This window comes from Ambystoma mexicanum, chromosome 2p, assembly GCF_040938575.1.
Source record: "Ambystoma mexicanum isolate Mex_15411 chromosome 2p, UKY_AmexF1_1, whole genome shotgun sequence".
NCBI classification, from domain to species: Eukaryota; Metazoa; Chordata; class Amphibia; order Caudata; family Ambystomatidae; genus Ambystoma; species Ambystoma mexicanum.
In genome coordinates, this window is record NC_090923.1 from 116,604,559 (window position 1) to 116,627,781 (window position 23,223).

The 23,223-nt window shown below is 45.6% G+C and overlaps 1 protein-coding gene across 1 annotated transcript in view; it reads left to right on the forward strand.

The window, feature by feature from the left end:
- Positions 1 to 23,223, forward strand: part of RUVBL1 (RuvB like AAA ATPase 1) — a 396,640-nt gene that overhangs the window by 309,406 nt on the left and 64,011 nt on the right. The window contains exon 9 of the mRNA XM_069643365.1: positions 14,165 to 14,267. Coding sequence (XP_069499466.1) covers positions 14,165 to 14,267 — 103 coding nt within the window. The remainder of the gene's footprint in view (positions 1 to 14,164; positions 14,268 to 23,223) is intronic.

The following is a 23,223-nucleotide window of genomic DNA, read 5'->3' on the forward strand; positions in this document are numbered from 1 at the left end:
TCTCCTCCAAACGCCTCATCACCACGATCCCTAGAAACATGCACACGCTGTTACACGGGGAAATCACACAAAATACCTTTCAATCCATTTTCCTGCTGGTGCAACAACGGTGCACACCCTTGCCTAAAACCACAACTCTCCTCTTGCTCCGCCTCAACCAGTCATCAAGAACCACATAACCTGTCCCCACACCTGTAACCACACAAGGAGACATGAACGCGCTGCTCCCCTTCGGAACAAACCTGGGATTCTTTACACAAACCTGATCACCCACTTTGACCCTAATAGGCTTCCTTCCGCCCTGCTGCAGCCTCACACTGTCCTGGCGAGACTGCACTCTCCGCAACACCTCAGCCATATTCACTTCAGTCACCACGCCACCACCCAAGGCAACAGTCCTCAACTTCAAACGCGCCTTCCTGCCCCCCCCCCCATCAGTTCAAACAGGTTTCTACCTGTCATCAGCGAAAGGGTTCGTCTGTAGGCTGATAGTCTCCGACAATACATCCTGCCACGATAACCCATTCGCTATGGCCAACTGAATAGCCCCTTTAACAAAACCATTAACCCTCTCAACCAATCCATTCGCGTGAGGATTGTACAGAGCGGTCCAATGATGTCTGATTCCATAATACCTAAGAAAATCCTGCATTTGCTGGGAAACAAATTGTACGCCGTTGTCAGTAACCACACTCGCCGGCACCCCTTCTCCATCAAAAATCTTCTTGAGAAAACCAATCTCCCTATCGGTGTTGACACTTTCGAAAGCGGCAGCCTCCACCCACCGCGAGGTGTAATCCACGAACACCACCAAGAACCTCAACCCACCCTGCAAACATTCCATTGGCCCCATGATATCCAAAGCCACCTTTTAACCACACCTCGTTAGGCACAGCCACAAGATACAGGGGTTGAGGGCATATCACTCTACTCTTCTCACCAAGTGCGCAAGTCACACACTCTTACTACTGCTTCCATCAATAATCTTCCCGCAACCTCCTCTTTGTCAAAGACCTGCCCAAATATCCGTTGTGCGCCAGCTCTACCAACCTAGTTCTCCTACTCGCAGGGGCAACCAGTCTCTACATCTTTGTAACGGCCACGGTCCCTCCGCCAACTCACACAGAACGTGCTTGTACACCTTGCCTTCCGCCCTGCCTTTGACCGCATCCCAGCCTCTCTGCAGGCCTTCAGCATCCTACGCTGATTCCACTTCCCACTCACTCTTGTCCACCGCAGGAAGTATACATGCTACTTGCGTACCTACATCGCTATTCTCCACATCACCAGGCACCACCACAGGCAACCATGACAAACAGTCTGCACCAAATTCTTCTTCCCGGGAATATACTCTCTCCTAAAATCAAACTCTTGCAAGTCAACCATCCATATCGCTATTCTGGTAGACACTGACGCCGTGCCTGTGGTCGTGAGCACTTGCGCCAAGGCTTTATGATCTGTCCTTATCAAGTATGGGATCCCCCACAAAAACGTCCTAAAATGCTTCGAAGCCCACACTGCGGCAAATGCTTCTCTCTCAATAACCATGTGCCTCCCCTCTGCCTCCCTCAAAGCTCTAGATGCAAAAGCGATGGGTTTACATTCACCATCTTTCCACTGTTCCAACACTGCCCGGACGCCAACCTCACTAGCATCAACTGTAAGCACAGTCCTATTTTTCCGGTCAAAGGACCCCAAAGACAGAGCCCCAGCCACATCCTTCAACAATTCAAATTCATCCTGCCAGTCTAGCATTCTTTTTTGAACAGTGCCCGCATGTATACCGTCTTTTCCGCATAGGACGGTTTGAATTTCACATAGTACTGGGTCATGCCCAAAAAGGACCTGAGTTGTTCTTTATTGATGGGGGACGGAGCCTCCCTCATAACCCTCACAAGCTCCTCCCTCGGCCTTATACCAACAGCGCCCAGTGTATGCCCCAAATATGACACACTTGGCACCCCCTGACATTTGGACAGTTTTACAGTGAAACCGCTCTGCTGCAGGATATACGCATTACTTGGTGCACCCTGTCATCATGTTCTCTCCTACTCTTTCCGCAAACCAAAATGTTGTCCTGAAAATAGCTAACACCAGAAACCTCTCCAAACCAAAAGACATGTGGCAGAACCTATAAGCGCCAAACGGTGTTACAAAAGATGTCAAAGGCCGCGACTCTGCATACAAATCAATTTGGTGATATGCTGACGATAAATCCAAGGTAGAGAACCACTCTGCATGCCCTATCATCAAAAGCAACTCATTGATATTGGGAAGAGGATGGCGATCGGCCCAAATACTGGCATTTAGTTCTCAAAGGTCAACGCACATCCTCAACCCTGCATCCTGTTTCCAGGCCAATGCTTCAGGGGATAGCCACTCCAACCTCTCTTTCCTCTATGTTGTGTGCAATTTTTCCAACTTCGATTTTAACCCTTCCCTGGCCAACACCGGAAACCTCTGACTTTATGCACCTTGGGCACCACGCCTCTCTTGAGCACAATCCGGTGCGAGAACCCCCATTACATCCCCAGTCGTTCGGCAAACACCACCGTGAAAACTTTTTCCCAGGACGTATCTCAATGTCCTGCGCGGCCTGCTCATCCAATCCCAGCACACTGGCACCCTTGTGCGCTACATGGAACTTAACCTGTATGCTGCGTCCCTTAAACTCAATCTGCGCCCACTCATGTCCCATCACCTTTATGGGCACTTGACCATTGTAGCGCTCACCTGGTATCCACGGGGACGTCACTCAGTGTGTTCTGACCTCTTACGACCTCGAACCCTTCCCTGGAGTCTACTCGACTGGAGACTGGGCCTGAAACACAGGATTGGTAAAGTTTAACTCCCTATTGTCTGTGTGTGCTTGAACCCCTTCTTCCCCGGGGTCAAACCCTTCTCTTTGATCCACAGCTCACCTTGTTTTATTGGAAAGTGTACTCTCCGTCCTGCACAGGGGTGCGTTGATTGATGCGGGCTCGTTGCTGCCTAGTTACTTAACTGGCAAGAGTCCGACAGGTAAGTATAATGAGTCTTTTGAACAGTTCTCTAACTTGGTTCCTTTCCTTCCTTAGTTGATGGCTGGCGTCCGGGGATAGCGACGTGCTGCTGAGATGAGTAGCGCTAAAGTTGAGTGAGAGCGCAATGCAACCTTTTCGTAATTGTATTTAACTTGAGTTCTTTTTCTGTGTCTTTTAGGTGGCGCAACGTTTTCAGCGTGGATGCCGGTTATGAAGAGGAAATGCGGTGAGTAAACGCGGTATGCAGCGTCTCTAGATGTTTCCACGCTAACCTGGAGTGTCTTTTCCCTCTTGCAGATGGATGAGAAGTTCCAGAGACAGAGTTCCCCCCAGAGCGGCTGGGATTCAGGTAAGCGTTTGAAGCTCGTACAATCTTTAAAAATAAGCGAAGATTTGCTGAATGTTTACTAATGCCTTTTTTCTGTTCTTTTCTCTTTTCCTTAGGAAGCAGCATGCTGGGATGGGAATGACACAGCCGAAGATGCCCGCAGAACAGAAGAAGCAATGAATGATGGGCAGAAGCGCCGCAAGGTAAGGCTGTTCCTAACGGTGTTCTTGCAGGAGCTGAGCGCAGAAGAAAGATGCAGGCCTACTGGAGACCGATCCGAACACGGTGAGTGTCACGCTGCAGGTGCAGAAAACACAAAGCATGATTCTCATCCTGGGCGTGGCTTAAATAGTCTCTGGGTATCCCAGGTGTCTCTAGGCTGAACCACACCCAAAAGACTAGACTCCACATGCAGTTCTGGGAACCGAAATATGTGGGGGCATTCATCTTGTCCCCATCAATGCACTACAAGTCCAATCCCCAATGTTATCCTATGGGAGTGAGTGAGTCTGGTGCCACAAGCGCCAAGTCTGACTCCAAGTGGGTCTTTGGAGGGATGGAGAGGCCCTTGAGGGCCATGTAGGTGATTGTGGCCTTGCTCCAGCCTGACATCTTGGAGGGCTGGGGACATGAGGGGCAGGAATCATGACAACCATATGGACTCGGGTTTATATCTGAGGGATTGAGATCCGCCACCCTCTTTCCAAACCTCTTCCTGTACATCCCAGGAGAAATCATGGTGTGCGGAGAACCAGAATCCACCAACGTTTTCACAGTTAATATATCCCATGTCCCCTTTTTGGTCACCCCTTCAACATGCAGGATCACCGCTTGACTCATTCTGGTGCTATCAACCACATCTTGACACCCTTGACCCCCTTCTGATTCAATCATCCCAATTGTCTGTCTGCCTTCCCTGTGCACTGCCCTCCACCAAGTTCGCTCTGCACATCCTAGCATAATGTCCTCTGGCTTGGCACCGTCTGCACTCCACTGCTCCGGCCGGACACTCCTTGGCTCCGTGGGATGACTGGACCAACCGCATCTCTTGCATGCCTCCTTCAGTTCAACCCCTATAGTTCGCTTTGCTTGCCTTGCGTATTGCCCCTCGGTCTTTTCCACTTTCTTTCTGAAATCGCTGGCGCCCCTCCTGTATGACCATAAAATGGCTTGAACCGACTCTGCTTGACCATGCTTGTCCACTTTCTCTGTGACAGTCTGGACACTAGCACGTGATTCCTCTTTTGCTCTGGCAATTTCTATCAGCTTGTCCAGCGGGGGATCTCTTTCTATCCATATTCTCTCCCGGACTTTGGAATTACTGGTTCTCATAATTTGATCCCTAATGTACTCGTCCTGCACACCAGTAAACCTGCATGTGGGCTAGCAGTGTCTGCAGTGCCATGACGTAGGAGTCGATACTTTTCCCCAACTCCTTGCGCCTTGGAGAAAGTGATCTTGTTCAAGCACCACATTGATCCTTTTCCCAAACCGTCCTTCCAACTTCTTAAGGGCAGTCTCGTAGGCGTTCACCACTCTCTCTCCCTTTCCGCCACCAAGTACGTACACCTCCTCGCCTGGCAAGTGCCTGAAGATCCGGAGTCCTTCAGTCCCGATGCAGTTCAAGAGTGCCGCCTCCTTCTCATCGTCGCTGTACTTTGTTCCGCCAGTGTTCCTCTCATGTACACCCTGAAGGCATCCACCCATAAGTCCCAAGGGCGGTTCACCAGGAGCCACTAGGAAGGCCGGTGGGGTATTGCTGTGTTGAATGACTGCAGGGTGTTAAAATTTGCTCCTTTCTGCTCAAATCTGCCAGTTCAAGCACAGCCTCCCCACCCACCTCCGCTATCTCATGCAAATATTTGTCCACCTGCAGCCCTGGACGAGATGGTTCACAGATTCCCCAGAGACAGCTTTAACAGACAGCTTTAAAGAAAATTTGCAGGGTATTAATGTACCTTGACAATCTTGCGGCCAAAATGCACAGGCGCATCCTGGGGGCTCTCTGGTACCTCACCTCAGCCGCCCTGGGTGGAATTCGCGGAGAGGGGGCCTGGACTCTAACACCACCCCTCGATCCGCCGGTGCGTTTGATCCTGCACGCATGGATCTCCACACAGGGTCTGCTCCTCCTTGAGATATCTTTGTTGCCCGTGATAAAACGAATGACTCCGGGTAAGTGCAGTCAACTATGTTTATTCAGCAGACCCTGTGGCACACCGCCACCCAGCCCAGCCCAACCGTCCTTTCTGATGCGAGGCTGGAATGCTGACGACGCAAGACGAGTCAGCATTCCATTACGACACATTTCTTTTAGGAAAGCCTGTAATGCAATATGAGGTTGTGTGACTTAGTCCTTTCCACTGCCAAATTAAAAAATGGGAACTATGCCTCACTACAGATGGCTTGCTGAAACTGGGCGACCTGGGGCAAATGGAGGAGGTTCTGGGGACCCCTCCATGTACTTATTCCAGCTAGCACAGAACAGCACACAGTAGGTGGGTATCCCTGGTCTCAAGGGTCCCTCAAGGTGCAATAGGCCGGTCAGCAAATGCAACTTTGTCATAAACCGCTCTTTTTGGAGTCTGCTTTTTCTAGACTGCCCCTCAGATGCAGGCTGTCACAACTATTTCAGTTTTGTTTTAAGATGTATAAACCACAAAGTTCACCTGTAGGCATCTTGGCACTGAAACTGCCACCAGCACAAAACCTAGAAATCAAACCAGGAAAAAGGACATTAACGATTGGAAAAGCGGGATTATTTTTTTCTTTTTTTGTTTGTGGAAAACACGATGCTCCTCACATTTCTTCAGAAAGTGAGTTCCACAGGTTTGTTAGAAAGAAAAACATGCTGCTATGTCATGATCGTTTAAAACATGGGATACACTTCAATTTACCTTTACTTGATCTTAGGTTCCCATTTGGGACATATGCAGAGAATTTAGCTCATAGACCGCTCATCCTCCGATTTGGGATGCGGTGTACCAGGCTATTATTATTTAGGTGTCTGATGAAGGTTTCTGGGGCACACACACCAGTAAACGAATGGACTTTAAAGAGAGGAAGGAGAGTAGTTAATAGAGAAATTGTAAACCGCCCCTTCTTATCAGTTAGTTTAATAAATGTATTTACAGGGTTTGGTTTCACACTTGGAATTCCTGTTGTAGGCCTGAAAGATGGAGCACCATTGTCTAAACACTGCAGTTTTGTTGTAATGAAGCGGGAAGCGTCCTCTTATTGTCCTTGGTTCGGTACCCACTGGTTTATAGGGTAGAACGGCACAACACATAGTTAACACGCCAGTCACTGGGCTCCCCACACCCGTCGAGCCACCTCCACTCAACAGTCACCACGCACTCTGCATTCCCATCGGAGCCCACAGTGACCTCATAGACCCACACGCACCATTATGACCAGTTTGCATTCTAAGTTGATCAGTTAAGTGGTGGGTTCAGAGCTTTCTGCTGAGGTGTCGGACTTGAAATCCCTCAAGGCCTACTTGGCATTTCGTCTTTCTAGGATTGATAAATAGTGTACTATTAAATTGGTTAATGCGAACATGTTTACAGCTCCACGAAAATGCTGTGCCAGAAAAAAGGAAGGTATTCTATTAATATCTAGTGACCAGTAACCAAAGCAATTTGCTTTAATACTTTTTCAGACTATGACTCAACATTGCTTGCCGGTGTTAGGCAAGATTGTGTGCAGTATCCTTTGGAACCACTACAGCAACCTTGACCACCTGGAAAATAGGAACCCAACCTTTGGTATAGGTCTGTACTACACAGGTTGGTAGTGTGGCTGAGCAGCCAGGCTTATCTCAAGAGGGGTCAATGTGAGCAGTAGGATTGTAACACAGAGCTTCAGTGACAGTTATTCAAATAAACACTTACACTCAAGGTTTCTTGATTAAACAATTATTAATTTAACAGTCAGTTATATACGCCTTCTTCAGAAGGGAGCAAAACATGTAACAATTATAATACACTTCAAAATACACCCTTAGTTTCTCTAAATCAGATGATACCCATTGGGGATGGCACACAGACACTTCCTACACCCTCAGGTGACTTAAATAACTAGGACACTATGGACATTGATTTATCACTGGTACATTTAGAGCAATACTGAGTTTGGTCCAAAGGTTAGATATGGGAATAAAACAAAGGTTAGCAAATAATTCATAAATGGGCAAGTACTTTTTAAACCTTCCACTGTCAAGTAAATTTAACCCTTTCCTGGGGGAAAGGTAAAGGCACAGAGCCGGCGGTAACATGAGTCTCTCAGGGAGCTAGGACGGCCAATGTTAGTTGGGCAAAATCTAGGGGAGCTGAAGATCTTCTTTGCAGGTAAGTAAAAGTCTTGCACAATGTTTTTAGAAACATTTGTAGAAATACGATTCACTTGATGGGCCACAAGCTGGGAGGCTTGTGAAGGGCAAAGCAGTAAGCAGCTCTGCAAGGGCAAGCAGTACAAGTCTGAACTGAGAGTGCGTAAGGCTACAAAAGAAGTAAGTCCTCTCAGGTTTACAATACCTTTGGTTAGAAGAAATGGTTCCAGCTGGCTTCTGTTCCTGTATAGCTCTGCAGATCCTGGTGTTCCTGGGCCTTAGTCGTGGGGACAAGAGGGAGGACGTCTGGGGACTCCTGCACTGCATTGGGAAGGTCAGCGGCAGCAATGGGTAAACTTCAATTCAGCGGCACTTCGCGGTTTCAGCTCCTCACGTCTGACGGCAAATAGCAACACAGCGGTTCACGGATACCACTTGGGGTCCAGCACTCTGTTGAGGTGGCTCAGGCCTGGTCAGTCCTGCTTCATGGAAGTCTAGAGGATCTTCCTGGTGCTCGGGTGCTACTTAAAAGCGATCCACTCGGTTTGGTGTTCCTCTCCCTGACACTTTGGTTCCAGCAGCAGTGGAAGTACAGCCAGCTTCGAGATGATGTCCGAACGAGTTCACTTTGGGGTTGATTGGTCCCACCAACCCAAGCGGAGAAGTCTTCTTTGCAGGGCTTCTCTAGTCAAAACTAATTCGGAGCTTCAGCACAGCAGCAGGGCTTCACCGGGCAAACCAACGGTCCAGGAGTTGCAGCAGGCGTCTCTTCCAAGTTCTTCTTCGGATTCCTTCGTCCTGTGGTCGACTTTGCCTTCCAAGCTAAAAGCCTTGCCTTTTTATGCAGGTTTCTCCAGTTCAGTTCTTTCCAGCCTTGCTGTCAATCACACAGCAAGGTGGCTGTCCTTGCCGGACAGCCAGCCAGCCAATCACCTTTGGGTGCATTCCTGTAACCAAGGGGATTAAGCACAGGGAGTTTCGGGCACCTCCCTCACTTCCTGCCCCTGCCAGACATACTGGAGCTAGAGGCGGGCTTCACTCGTGAATCCCGCCAAAGTCCAAATGAACCAAGGGACCAAACCTCCGACAATGGCAAAAAAGACAGGGGCCATTTTGACAAAATGGGGAACCCATGGGGGCCTTACTGCAGCTGCGAACGCAGCCTGCAGTAAAAAAAAACACACAATGGTAGCAAAAAGTAAACCACTGCCACCAGTCATTAATATTGGAAAGGATAACATAAAAATGTTACATGAGAAACTAGACAAAGGGGATACTAAGTAACCCCTCTGTTACAACGCAAGTTGAGGGGTTGCAATGATGAGCCAGGAGACCAGGTTGGGTTAAGAGACTTTAGTGGGTTCGTGGTACATAAGTCACAGGTAATAAGTTACAGGCAGGATAAGTACATAAGGGAGGGAAGCATCCACCGGTCCCCCCTCTGTTCAGCTCATTTTCCAACTGAACAGGGAGAACCTTGGCACTCACACAAAACATTCTAGATGGAACACTATAATACAAGCATTCCAGGCACAGGCTCACATATACTTAGGAAACAGCTAATGAACCAGGATAGGTAAGACATAACACATCTCCCCCCTTACATGACAATACAATGAAGGAAGGAAACAGAAGGAAAAGTAATAAATGGGCAATATATCTAAAAAAAACTATCCTTCCATATCCCATCCAGCAAACCACTAATAGTCATATGCTATTCCCTTCCAATTCCATGATATAGCTAAAAATAGCTAATCCACTACAAGACACTCGCCAGAACCATAATGGCCATTTATGGAACTCAGCTACAGGGAACCAGCCCACACTCTAATAAACAAACTTGACCACCTACATCATATCATTAACCCTGTTACAACATTCTCCAACATCAAAAGCTTCTTGAAAGAAACTACAGGGTTAATACCCTCTATCTGCCTAATGCATATCATTTAGAGACACAAATTGCCTCCACATAACATCCTTCTGAGCACCAACCACATTAACGGTGACAAATAGCACCAATGTTGATACCCAACCAAATGATCAATCATTAACTAACTAACACATTGACACAAAAATGTGCCAACATAAAACCAGGTCTGTAACCTAGCTACTAACCTTGAAACACCAATGCTCACCACTGAGCACATTAACATTTGAACCTATGTAAGTTCACTACCTGAACAAGAGAATGCTCGCCACAACTAAGCACATTAAACATAGGCATGCTTAAAGGTCAAGGAACTAACCTATTACTAGACAATGAGCAAACCATGCTCTCATACTGGCAAACAGACGTTCACACAACCACAATCACACAGCTGACTTATTAATAACCTACACAGTTTGTTAAATAAACTAATGAACGAATTCAGCTTGAAAAATTTGGGAATATAAAACGTTTTAAGTTACACCACCATAGCGAGTCCCAAAAATCATGCTTGCAAAGTTCAGTTTTGACATACACCTGTGGAAAATTGTTAGGTTAATAAAAACATTGTCAAAGTGAACATATCCAAGAAATGCAGTTGTTCTATGGCACTCACAATGTCCACACAAAAACAACAAGACGAATTCAGCATAACAAATTTTGATAATCCGAAAATTAGGTGCACCACAATAAAAGTTCAAAATGTTATGCCTGCAGAGTCTTTGTTGATATGTAACTGTGGGTCAGTTACTGCAAAATATGCTATACATTTTGTTACCTGCCATTTCTTTGATTGCATTAATTCCATTCCATTACCACTTAAAACCTGCTAAAAACATTGGTGCTATAGCCATTTCCAATTAAAACTTGCCAATAACCAACATTGGCACCATAACTTTAGGTCCAATGCAATTACTAAAACACTTGCCAAACAAAACACATTGGCACCATAATAAAACAATGCTTATTGGCACATAGCCACCATATGGCTCCAAAAAATAATTCAATTGCCCACCCTTGGGTAACACTCATGCTTACAGTTTGGCGCACACCAATAACTATATTCACACCAATAAAGAGACCCACAGCACATGGCCACTGTAAATCAACACTCCTGCCAACGCTATTGGCACAAAAAACAGGAAACTCCTTTCCCAGAAGCATGTTATAGAATGCCATATAACAAACCATAAAAACTACACCACAATGCCTGCAAAATGTGACCCATGTTTTCATATATCACATTCCCAAAGTGATGCATTGCCTTCATTTTCATTTTCCAAACAACATTTTAGCATGTGATGGCCTTTGCATTTACAATATAAAGAAACGTTGTATGGGTACATTGCATGTTGCTTTCAACTCTTAAATATCAGCTGAATAAAATGGCAATGTCACAAAAAAAAAATTGCAATGTACATAAGGCAAAACATTTTGGGTTTGCACATTACACTTTCAAGAAAATCGAAAGGCAGAAACACTTTCCTGAAGATCCGATCAGACAAAATGGAAATGCTAATAGAAAATAAATGCCTGCCGCTTTCATTTTGATAGCCTTGAAATGCATCCTCCAGTCATTGCAGTACATGTAATGTTCCAGTAATGCCGAAGGTAATGAACAGTCAAATCCAGCTGCGCAGCCTGCGCCTTTAACTCCTACTCAGTGTTAATATGACTTGCAGCCGCTCCTTTTTACAGCATGTTCAAGCGCAGCTTGTAAAAGTCTTAGGAACGTGGGCGTGCTGTGAAATGCCCGGCTACTTCTATGCGCTCTCTCGCTGGAGCCATTTGCACTGCTGATAAGCAGAGTCTCTCTTTTGTTCCCCCGACCTCTTGCTCTGCCAATAACACGCCACTGACTTCTTGTGAAGCGCCAAACTAAAAATGCGCCTATGCCTTCATATATTAAGAAGCCCTTGCTGTGGCAGATGCAGAACAAATGAAAGTGAGCAGCGCTGCCCCCCAAAATCACTATAAATGTCCCTCACTAATCAGTCATGGAGGACATGGGGTGCGCTCACCTTGGGGGCCAAGGGGCGGAGGGGGGGGGGGCGGTGGATGCTTCTGGTTCCTCACTCCTTTTTGGTGGGCAACTTCTTGTGCACCATATTCCTTCTGACACAGGTTTGCTTCTTTTCTGTCCTTTCTTGCTGCTTTTCAGCCCCGGGTACACCTCAATCACCAAAATCCTCGTCGCCAGTGTTACAACGCAAGTTGAGGGGTTGCAATGATGAGCCAGGAGACCAGGTTGGGTTAAGAGACTTTAGTGGGTTCGTGGTACATAAGTCACAGGTAATAAGTTACAGGCAGGATAAGTACATAAGGGAGGGAAGCATCCACCGGTCCCCCCTCTGTTCAGCTCATTTTCCAACTGAACAGGGAGAACCTTGGCACTCACACCAAAACATTCTAGATGGAACACTATAATACAAGCATTCCAGGCACAGGCTCACATATACTTAGGAAACAGCTAATGAACCAGGATAGGTAAGACATAACACCCTCCAGCACCCTATGGTAAGATAGTGTGTGCTGGGTCTAAAAAGTTACAAAATGTAAATAAAGTCAATTTCACTTCACTGCTCTTGGAAACAGTATTTTCACCAAGAGAAGGTATTTAAACCTTTGGGAAAATCTGACTTTCCCTGTGCCACTGCACTGAAGGTGCTGTGTGTCACAATGCTGTGTGTCACAATGCAAAGATGATGCCTATGGAGTTTGTCAGACTCCAAAGTCAAAAGAAACACTGTCCCAATCGCAGGAAAATACATGAGAGAGTGTGGAAAAAGGTCTCGCTCTCTCCAGGTTAGAAATTAAAAGTCCTAAAGTCAGCAAAAGAGCTGGGGGTCTCTAAGGTAGAGAGGAATTAGCACATTTCTGAGAATTCTCCCTAACAACCGGTAAGGCTACATGTATCTGTAACCCTTGTACTTTAGTGACCCGAATCTCCTGCCACCCTTCCTCTCTAGTGCTGAAACTTCAAAAAGCTGTCGCACTGTGAACCTTGGAGCACTGCAACACTAGAGTGCATCTGGTAACATTGTGTGTGAATCAACAGTGCCCTGGAAGTGAAGCCCCACACAATGTAATTTTGATATGAGCTGTTCCAACTCTACTAGAGACAGAGGAGAGAATTAATAAGATGTAGACTTTCTTATGCCAAGATGTTGCAGAGTTACAGCACTTACAGATTTAGTCCCAGAGGAAAATTGAGGCCTGTGCCTACATTTCGACTAATCACTGGAATCCTCGGGGCAAATCTTGGTGTCACTAGCTTCTTGCTGATGTGACCTCTCTGTACTCTGGAACAAGCAGGCAACGTTCTAAGAAAAACAGCCACCAGAGGTAGAAAGGAGCCAGTTGGTCATATTTCTTCTGCAAACAAGGTCAATTGAGAACCCACGTCTATTAACTAAGGTGGGTGCACAGGCTTCTTCTTCCGAAGCAAGCAGAAACCGAGTGCTTACAGGTCTGGGGATATAGACCCTGTATTATGTGATGACATTTGGTAGACCACCTTGCGTCAAAAACACAACCAAAGTTGGCCATGTTTAGCTATGCTGTTATCTTCCACTTTTTGCCCATACTGCCTGTTCTTTCCATTTTTTATTTTCACCCTTTCTCCACTGCTCAATATATTTTTCAAAATAGCCAAATTAAAGCTTTATTTTTGTGAATGGTGATGTCGAACACAAATATTATCCCCATCCCTAACTGGAGATACAATAGCTTTTTGATCTGATTCAAGTTGCCGTCCTGAAAATGTATTGCATTAGAGCCCATAAACCACAGAGGATACTTGCGGATATTAGTAAATCCAAAGGGTTCACAAAGGGAAGACAAGGCAACCTACACAACACTCGGGAGTTTGACCACACACATCCTTTCTGTTTGCATGTGAATGCAGGGGGTCGATTGCAATTGTGAGGCCAAATATATTCTGGCTTTCATTTTCCTCCCAATAGTGTTCTCCTGGTCAGGTACCATCCAATGAGGTTGGGGTCTCATTGCTTAGGATTTAATTCTAGAACGTTAGGTAGATGAAATCCTTGATTGAAATAGCCTTGTTTTCATAGCCCTCTGGATGGAAAGCAGAACCACAAAGTGTTGCATATCAGGCTCTAAGCTTTTACAAAAAACAATGGCTTTTATTGAAAAAGCGTGTCCCTCCTTAGTTTGACATTGTAATCAAGGTGTAGTTATTTCCTTCTATACACTTCATTGGAGCAATTTCATCAGCTGGTTCTGTGACGTTTTTTATGCTCTGTATTGTCTGGTGGGTAGCTAGTACAAAGCTCTCAATTACCGTTTCTCAGGGATGGATTGCAGCATTTTGCTGTGTCTAATTCATGTTTGAGGTCGATAATGGGTGATCTACTTTTTGGTGTCTGGCCGTTGATTCTTTGGTTTGATTTGTTTCACGAGCGTGATTGTTTGAATTTAATCTTTTTATTCCAGTTGATAGTTGATTTGTTAGTCCCTCAATTCTGCTAGTTGTGGAAAAGTATCTAAAAGTTTGTTATATTAAAAAAAAATTATATTTTGGTTTCCAGGGGTACAGAGGATATTTTCTCTCCTCATGGTATACCACTGGATCTTCTGGACCGGGTGATGATCATCAGAACCATGCTGTACACACCGCAGGAGATGAAGCAGGTAAGAAAATCTAGCTGCACCTGAGGTTGCTAGTTTAGGTCCAGAAAGTGATCAAACCCCTGTACACCTGGAGCTGCAAGCACAGGTTGCAAACATTAATCTGGCAAGTCAATTCATAACTGGTGGTGCCAGCACAATTCCAGGAAATAATGCACGCCTCTGTATAATTAGAGTGGTATAACATGTTATGGAAATAAAGCTGCTAGCCTCAACTGATGGTGCCAGTACAGGTACAGGAATTGAAGTCTTCAGTAGTGGTCTAGAGGTCAGAAATACCATGTTCACCCTTAGTCAGCAGTATGGGCCCAGTAAATGTGCAACTGGAGTCTCTGCTACAAGTCCAGAAAATAAAGCAGGTAAGCCAGCACTGTGCAATTTGGTTCTCTCAATACAGATTCAAGAAATGAAACTGTGGCAGAAGTGCAGGTAAAAGAGGGGCCATTACAAGATCGATTTTGTGATATGCACTTAAAGGTCTTGATTGTATTAACTGCTTGGACACAGAACAATTGTAGTCTCTCTTTGTGCCTAACAGGAGCTGCAATTTCTGAAATTAAAACTAACAACTAAATTACACTTCTCATAAATCTCTTGTGCATCGTGTGATGTGACTCTGAAGTTTTAGTCCTCTGGGAAAGGGAATATCAAGGATAGGGGGAGGAAGGATAGCTCTGGGGTAATGCGTTTGCCTTGGAAGCAAGACAACGCGGCACAACACAGGTAAGAATCCCAGTCCCGTGCTTTGAAACCACTCGCTGGTATTAAGCGCGTTGTAAACTAACAATAAAATATAAATATATATGAAAATGTGTTGGAGGTGGGGAGTTCGGCCGGGGAGTGTGGTCGGTCTGTCAGAGGTTTCTTTCAAGTCTCTCCTTTATGACTTTATTTAAAATAATTATGACTTTAAAGCAAATGACTCAAATCTGTAGTTTATGAAACTCCTCAAAAAAAGAATAATTCAAAGTTCAAAGCTCACCAGCTTTTGCCCCAAACCAGCATAGTGACCAAACGAAAGGGATCTTGAGGTTGATGCATAGCCCAGTTTCTCCTCTTCAGTACCTTATCCACGCTAACTATGCCTGCCCCCGGCATGCTTCAAAATCAGATGTCACTTTACACCTTCAAATTAGCTTTGATCAAGTGCGTACGAGTAGTCGCATTAACTGCGAGGTGGGGTTTGGCAACGCTTATGAACAGCACATCCACCTCATGGTGTGTAATAACTAAATAAGCAGAAAGACATTCTAGGGTTCCATGTAATAATGTCCCCGCAAAAGTGTCGCCTGGCAAAAGTCGCCAAAAAATTGCTATTTTTTGCAGGGACATTATTACATTTAACATGCAGGGGACACTCCTGCAACTCCCAAAGCCTTTATTTGTCAAGCGGAGTGGGGGGGACACCCTTGCAACCCCCGCTCATCTTGACCCGATATATATGGTCACCATATATAATGTTGCCACAATCTTTTCCCTGCAACGTGTATGGCGACCATATGTATGTAAATAATATTACTTTATACTCACTCTAGAAGGTTAATGTAAGATCTATAGCTGAACAAATCAGTCTGGACACAGTCTTAGACGTTTACTTGAACTCGCGTACAAGATCAAATATAGTAATATTGCAAGAAATAAGATATATAAGGAAGAGAGAGATATCCACCAGCCCCTCACTCTGGCTAGGTCCTGATCAACAATAGAACCCAGAGCGGGGGCTACATTCCACACCTACATTACTAACATAACAACCCTAGTCAGAACATACCATATCTTCCCCCTTAAACAATACAAACAAAAGGTGAAACAGAGCCAACAAAACATCACAACCAACTCCACATCACCTATCAGCAACTGACAGAACTTCCATTCCACTCAACACATCCCATCTACGCAACACCAAAATTATGTACGCTCACAAACCAAACCATCATCCATCCAAGCATGCAAGCTCTACAGCTGGATTCATACCAAGGAGACAAGCTCCAATCCATCTCACAACCAACCACTTCACTCAACAATACTCAACCAACCCACTACCAGATAGCACCTCACTCTCCACACTCGGGACCCAACCTGGCCATCCTGGAAAACCACAGCATCAGATATTCAGGACCCAACCCGGCCATCCTGACACTGCAGCATCATAATGCACGCACCCTCAGGGCCCAAACTGGCCATCCTGACATCACAGCACCATGCTGCCAAACAACCTCACTGCAACACATACACACACAGGACCCAACCCGGCCATCCTGACACTGCAGCACCATACTGCCTACATCCTCCTTGCAACAGCACATGACCCACCCGGCCATCCTGAACAGCACAAAAACCAAAAGGAGGAAATTTCCAACTGTTACTTTTTCATACTCAAAATCCATAAATTACTCTACCTGTAAGAAAAGAAAAATATGCTGCACTTCATATTTAAATATATTATCACCTCACCAAAAAGTCATCAGTTGCCTGAAGAAGAACCTGAAAAATAAAAAAAAGTCTTTACCCATATAAAATGCACCTCACTATGTAATGCCCCCAAAACAGAGGCCACAACACACATCCTCTCTGCACTACATACACAACTCACAGCTTACATCCTAGCAGGTTGCACAAAATTACTTCACAACACAGGCCTCACAATACAAGTCACGCATTGCTGTTCCTAAGTGAAAATAACAGCAAAACTCCATTTAATAGCTCGGACACTAATCAGTGCTAATTGCTCTTTTTGCTGAAACGAAAAAATTCCAATGTAAAACGAACAAATGGAATATACTTCCCACAGCAATTGTCGACGTTGATCTCTCCACAGTGAACCCTTCATGGTCCTGTTGGCTTATACGCCGCTCTGCGCCGCAACCTCCAATTTTTGTACCAACTTGTGCGAATCTCCTCCATTACACACGGCGTCTGCTCCTTTTCGTGAAATCTTTATAATGTACTCCATTACGCCACACATTCCGCTTGTAAACATGGGACACCAGAGGAAAGAACCTCAGGAAAAACTGACGCAACGTTCAGAGATGCCGTGACATTGGAGGGTTCTTTTCTTTTCGTCATACGCTTCTGTATGAGCAAGCTCTCAGAACGATGACACCGTCACCTCAATGAAACGATCACCGTCATCTGCATGAACTTGCTGACGTCATCAATCACAGGAAAGATACAGAAGAAAACAGAGCTCTTCGCCCAACAGTCCCCGCAGTAGGACCTGTCCTCCCACTGCTGCTGGTGCTGGACTCAAAGTCCCAGAAATCGCACGAATCGCAACAGCGCACTGCCTCCAATTCTTCAGGAGCACGACCAATGCAGCACCTCAGACCACATCCTCTCCCTCACTGCTGACCGGTAAGGACTGCTACCGCTTGCTTGTAATCTCTACCAGCACAACTCTCTAGACAGCACCAGCCTGGATGCTGATTGCCGCGCTAATGTCCCTCAGTGCCTTTTCACTTTTTTCTTTCTTCTCTCTATATGAGAGAAACTTCGCACTTCCTTGGCAGCTGCTCAATCTCCTCTTAAGGTGCACCCCCAAATGCCCCTAGTTTCTTAGGGTCCACTTTCTCAATGGTCCGGTGTCTTCTCACCTTTTGGCTCTCCTTTGGAGGCCAGAAACTCTCACCTTTGGGGCCCGGGACCAGTGGATGTCTCCCCATCTTCGCTTCCGTCTTCACCTTAGGCGCTGCCCACAGCTCTGCTACCTTCTTCCTTGCAGTTTGCAGTGTCTCTACCCTTTTCTATTTTACTTCTGGCCTTGTCACGCAGTTCTTTCGCATCCTCGTCGCCAATGTAAGATCTATAGCTGAACAGATCAGTCTGGACACGGTCTCTTAGTTAGACGTTTACTTGAACTTGCGTACAAAAATATTATAATATTGTAGGAAGTAAGATATATAAGGAAGAGAGACATCCACCAGCCCCTCACTCTGGCCGGGTCCTGATCAACCGCCAACAATAGAACCCAGAGTGGGGCTACATTCCACACCTCAACATTCCAAACCTACATCACTAACATAACAACCCTAGTCAGAACATAACAGTTAACTTGTTTGTCAAACATAAGTGTATGCAAATTATTGTTTTTTATGTGATTGAATGTAAACGAGCTAAGTCGGTATCCCTAAGAACGGGATATTTTGTTGCAGGAAGGGCCATTAAAAGTATTCTTTTAAGACCCTTTCTGGTGCAAGCCCACAAACGAGGTTGTTGCAAAGGTCTTTATAAAGATTGAATGAACTGACGAAAGAATGAATAGGTGACAAGTGAACTCCCAGAAATCTTTGTTTTAACAGAAACAAACCCATATAAAATGATCTTTTCGAATTGGAATAGAGGGAGATGCATTTTGTGTGCTGCTGTTCACCCAGGAGAAAAATGCTGCACGAGCAAGGCCTGATAAATTGACAAGGATTTAGTATCGACAAAATTCCCTGGTTATAATAGTCTTTGTATTTGTATTTATTTTATTTGTAGCACGCACCAAGTCCAGGGGCATCCGGGCGCAAAGAACTTGGTAAGGATATTTACATAGGTTGCACAAACATATACATAATAACAGAATAAAATGCTATACAGTATAATACAAGGTGTTTCAGTAAGCAATAATCTATCTGCATAAGTTAGTCTAAACAGAATTTAGATGAGGCATCAGCTACATCTAGAGGTGGTTACTACAGGCATAGGCTACATTAGATTTGCGTAGTAAGCCAAAATTTGGTTTTCCGTTTGAATGAATTGAAGGAAGGCTCAGTCCTGATAGTGGTGGGAAGAGTGTTCCAGAGCTTAGTGGCCAGAACGGGGAAGCTCACGCCCCCTGTTTTTTGGAGTTTAAATCTGGGCCCGGATAAGCTGTGTGTCTGGGCAGTTCTTGGGGTTGAGAGGAGATGTGGAGGGAGAGGCGGTTGGAAAGATAGGGCGGGAGGGCCTTGTTCGCCACGCATTTGTGGATAAGGGTCAGTGTTTTCAGCGCAATTCTCTGTTTGACAGGGAGCCAATGTAGGTTGGACCTGATGTCGGAGGTGTGTTGGCTTCGTGGAATATTTAACTCCGCTCTAATGGCGTTGTTCTGGGCAATATGTAGTTTAAGGTTGGCTTGGCTGGTTCCCAGATAAAGGGCACTGCAGTTGTCAATCTTGGACATAAGCATTCTAGCTAAAGTGATACTATTGGGGGTGGTCAGGAAAGGTCTGCAGGCTGCAATAACTTTGCAGGTATATGCCGACGCTGATCTGATGGCATTAGTTTGTCTTGTCAGGGACAGGGTGGAGTCAAGGTAGATACCCAAGGTTTTAGTATCCTTGGATACTTTCATGACATTACCATCAATGATGGACTGATACAAGTAACCTAGTTTAAGTCGTTGGGAGGAGCCCAGGATGAGGAGCTCCGTCTTATCGTCATTGAGACAAAGTTTGTTTTGGGCCATCCAGCCCTGGACTACCAAATATACTTAATTCCATGCCTTGGTGTCTACAATGTGGTCACCTGTGATGGGAATGAGTATCTGGGTGTCATCCGAATAGTTGGTATAGGAGATGCCCAGATGGTCAAGAACATGAAAGAGCGGTTTGGTGAACACACTGTAGAGTGTAGGTGACACACATGAGCCTTGAGGTACCCCACAATGGATAGGGGCTGGGTCAGAAGCTGCTGAGGGAGAGAATACCCTCATGTGTCTTTTACTGAGAAAGGAGTTGATCCAGGCAGTGGCTGAGCCGGAGAAATGAGCGGCAGACCTGAGGTGCTGGTACAGGATTTTATGATTGACCAGATCGAAGGCTGCAGACAGGTCTAGGAGTAATAGTAAGGCTAATTTACCATTATCTTTCAGGACTTCGATTTGCGTTTTCAAGTCTATCAAGGCCGTTTCGGTCCCGTGCCTAGGACGTAAACCAGATTGTCTAAGTCCGAGGAGGTTATTAAGTTCTAGATAGTCTTGGATTTGCAGGTAGATCGAGTATTTTGAGCATGAACGGGACAGTTTTTGTGATAGGCCTGTAATTAGTTGGTATATTCGGGTCTAAGGAAGGTTTATTTAGCAGAGGGATCACCCAAGCATCCTTTCGATTTTCGGGAACAATACCTGTTTTAAAGGAGGGGTTAATAAAAGCCATTATGAAAGGGGCGATGCCATGAGCCGATTTCTTGATGATAGAGGCAGGCCAGGAATCACCTTGGCAATTGGATGGTTTAATTCTATTGATAATGGCTTGCACTTCAGCAATACTGAGTGGAGAGAAGACAAACGGTTTGATTTTAGGTGATGCCATGGGAAGAGTCCTGTGAGGAGAGGTCAGGCGATTGTCCAGCTTCAATCCAGATTGTTTTTCTTTAATTTTATCTTGGAGAAAAGTAATTTTATTCACGAAGGCTGTCTGGATATTAGCGCACCACTTGCAGTCTTTCATACAAGTGTCGGGCGGTGTGGCGGGGGATTCAAGTTCCTTTAAGATCTTGAATAATTCTATGGTATTTGAATCTGCTTGCAGGATGAGGGTATTGAAGGATCCTTTTTTGGCAAGATAGATGGCTTCCTTATAGTTAAGGGTGGCTAATATAAGGCCATCCTTATGAGCATCTGATTGAAGGCTTCCAGCGCAACGTTTACCTTTGCGTAGTATTCTTAACTGCGGGGTAAACCAGGAGTTAAGATGCGCATGCGGTTTAGGCTTTCTCAGTTTAATGGGGGCAATGGAGTTTAAAGCTGAGAGCATCGCTTGGTTATAAGTATCTACGAGGATTGTAGGATCAGAACAGGCGTATGTGATCTTGTTAAGAGCGGTAAGTAGAAGAGGGATTCATTTCTCTCTGGTTATGTCCCTTTTATTTCTGGTAGGGAGGGCAGGTGCCATTGTAGGAAGAGGGCGTGGGGCTGCTTCAATTGTAAAGGTAATGATATGGTGGTCAGACCATAGGAAAGGGTATATTAGAGAGAACCTCAATGTTGCAATTGTTGTCAGCAAGCCAGTCAAGTGTCCTTCCTTTAGTATGTGTAGGTTCTAAGATATGCTGAGTGAATCCAAGGTCAGTGAGAGTATTAGCAAGGTCCATGGCGGTAGGGTCATTGATGTCACGGAATCCTAAATTAAGGTCCCCTGGTAGAATAATTTGCGAGTTGGTTTTGGATTTATCTATTAATAAGGTAGATATGTCATCCGCAAAGTAGGAAGCTGGGCCAGGTGGTCTATAGATAAGGTGTAGGGTGGCAGTTTGGTTGGGTGATAGAGGTAGCTTGACTGAGATTAATTCCGTAGTCTCCAAGTTGACATTTGGTACAGCTCTTAGGTCGAGTGAGTTTTTGTGGATGAAGGCGACTCCACCCGCTCTAGTTTGGGCCGTTTTACGATCACAACACGTAATACTGTAATCAGGCGGTATGGCAAGAGATAATGAGGGACCAGATGCTGCATGTAGCCATGTCTCGCATATAGCAATAAAGTCAAGCTTTTGGGTCGTGATAAGATCAGCAATGTCAAGCGCATGGGCAGTGACTGATCTAGCATTTTAAGGGCTCCTTTGATCGGAGTAGCTTTGGCTGTTGGGTCTGCGGTTGTGGAGTTGTTACCGGTGTGGGGCATAGGTATGTCAAGGGGGCTATGACTGGGTGAGGGGAGTTTGGGCAGGGTGCAGGCAAGAGAGTAGGAGCACCTATTCACATGGCAGAACCTGGATCCTAGTCTCTTATTTCTGAGGTGGGTGGCACAAGGTTGATTCGGGGTAGGTTTCTTGGCAGTGTTCTAGCCAAAGAGAAGGGTCATTGAGGTACTGGTTAGTGGTGTCATCGTTATGATTGTGCTCATTAGCCACTGGCTGGAGGTAGCCCATGGTATAGTAGAGTGGGCGCAGTAGCTGATGCTGAACAGGGTATGCAGGTGCTACAGTAGGTGATGGCTGGCCGGAGAGGAGGATGGGTGGTGTAGAGGAGAGCAGCCAGGCCAAGATGGACGGTATTGTAGGCAAGAGAAGGATACAGGTTAATAGGATGCGCAGGCGCATGACAAGGCGTAGTGTTGGGAGTACAACTGGTGAACCTGAGGGCTGAATCTACGTCACAGCTAGAGTCACAGCCAGATACAATCAGGCTAGATGTAGTTTCTAAAATTAGCAGCAGGATAGGCACAATAGATTCAATCTGGCTAGATGCAGTGTCTAGAGCTAGCATCTGACAGGCACAATAGATTCAATCCGGCTAGATGCAGCGTCTAAAGCTAGCATCAGGACAGGCACAATAGATACAATCCGGCTAGATGCCGTGTCTAAAATTAGCAGTAGGACAGGCACAATAGATAGTCAGGCTAGATGCAGTGTCTGATACTAGTAACCAGGACAGGCACATTGGAGTGGATAATCAGGCTCAATATAGAGTCCATACTGAATGCAAAGCCAGGCACTAAGGACTAATGCAGGGTCAGGTGCTGATTGCAGTAACAAGGAGATATGGCTACATAATATGACGGATATTAGGAACCGTGGCAGGCACGAGACAAAAGTTGATATGGCTGAAAAGCAATGTCTAATACTAACAATCATGGCAGGCATAGAGGAAGCGAAGTCCGGGCTAGATGCAAGACTATACTAGATACCATGTCTGTAGAGCACCAGGCTCCTGGATAGGGAGGGCAAGTAAGAGCAGAGTCAAATGTCGCAGTAGGAGAGCGGCAAACGCAATATCGGTAATACAAAGTGTGCTAGGCTAGACGTGACATCAAGGCTCAGTACAGGCTAAGCAGAAAGGGCCTAATGGGCAGATGTCAGCGTACAAAGGTAGGTTTAGCTGCACAAGAGGAAGCTTTACAATGCAAGTATACATTGCTGGTAAATGCACTTTACAACGTAGTGAAATATTACATCTCATCAACAAACCAGGAGAAGACTAGCAATTGTCCGACAACAGTGGGGCTCACTGCATAAAGGGATCTGACAATGGGAGGATAGGGGTCTGGAGGGAATGCGG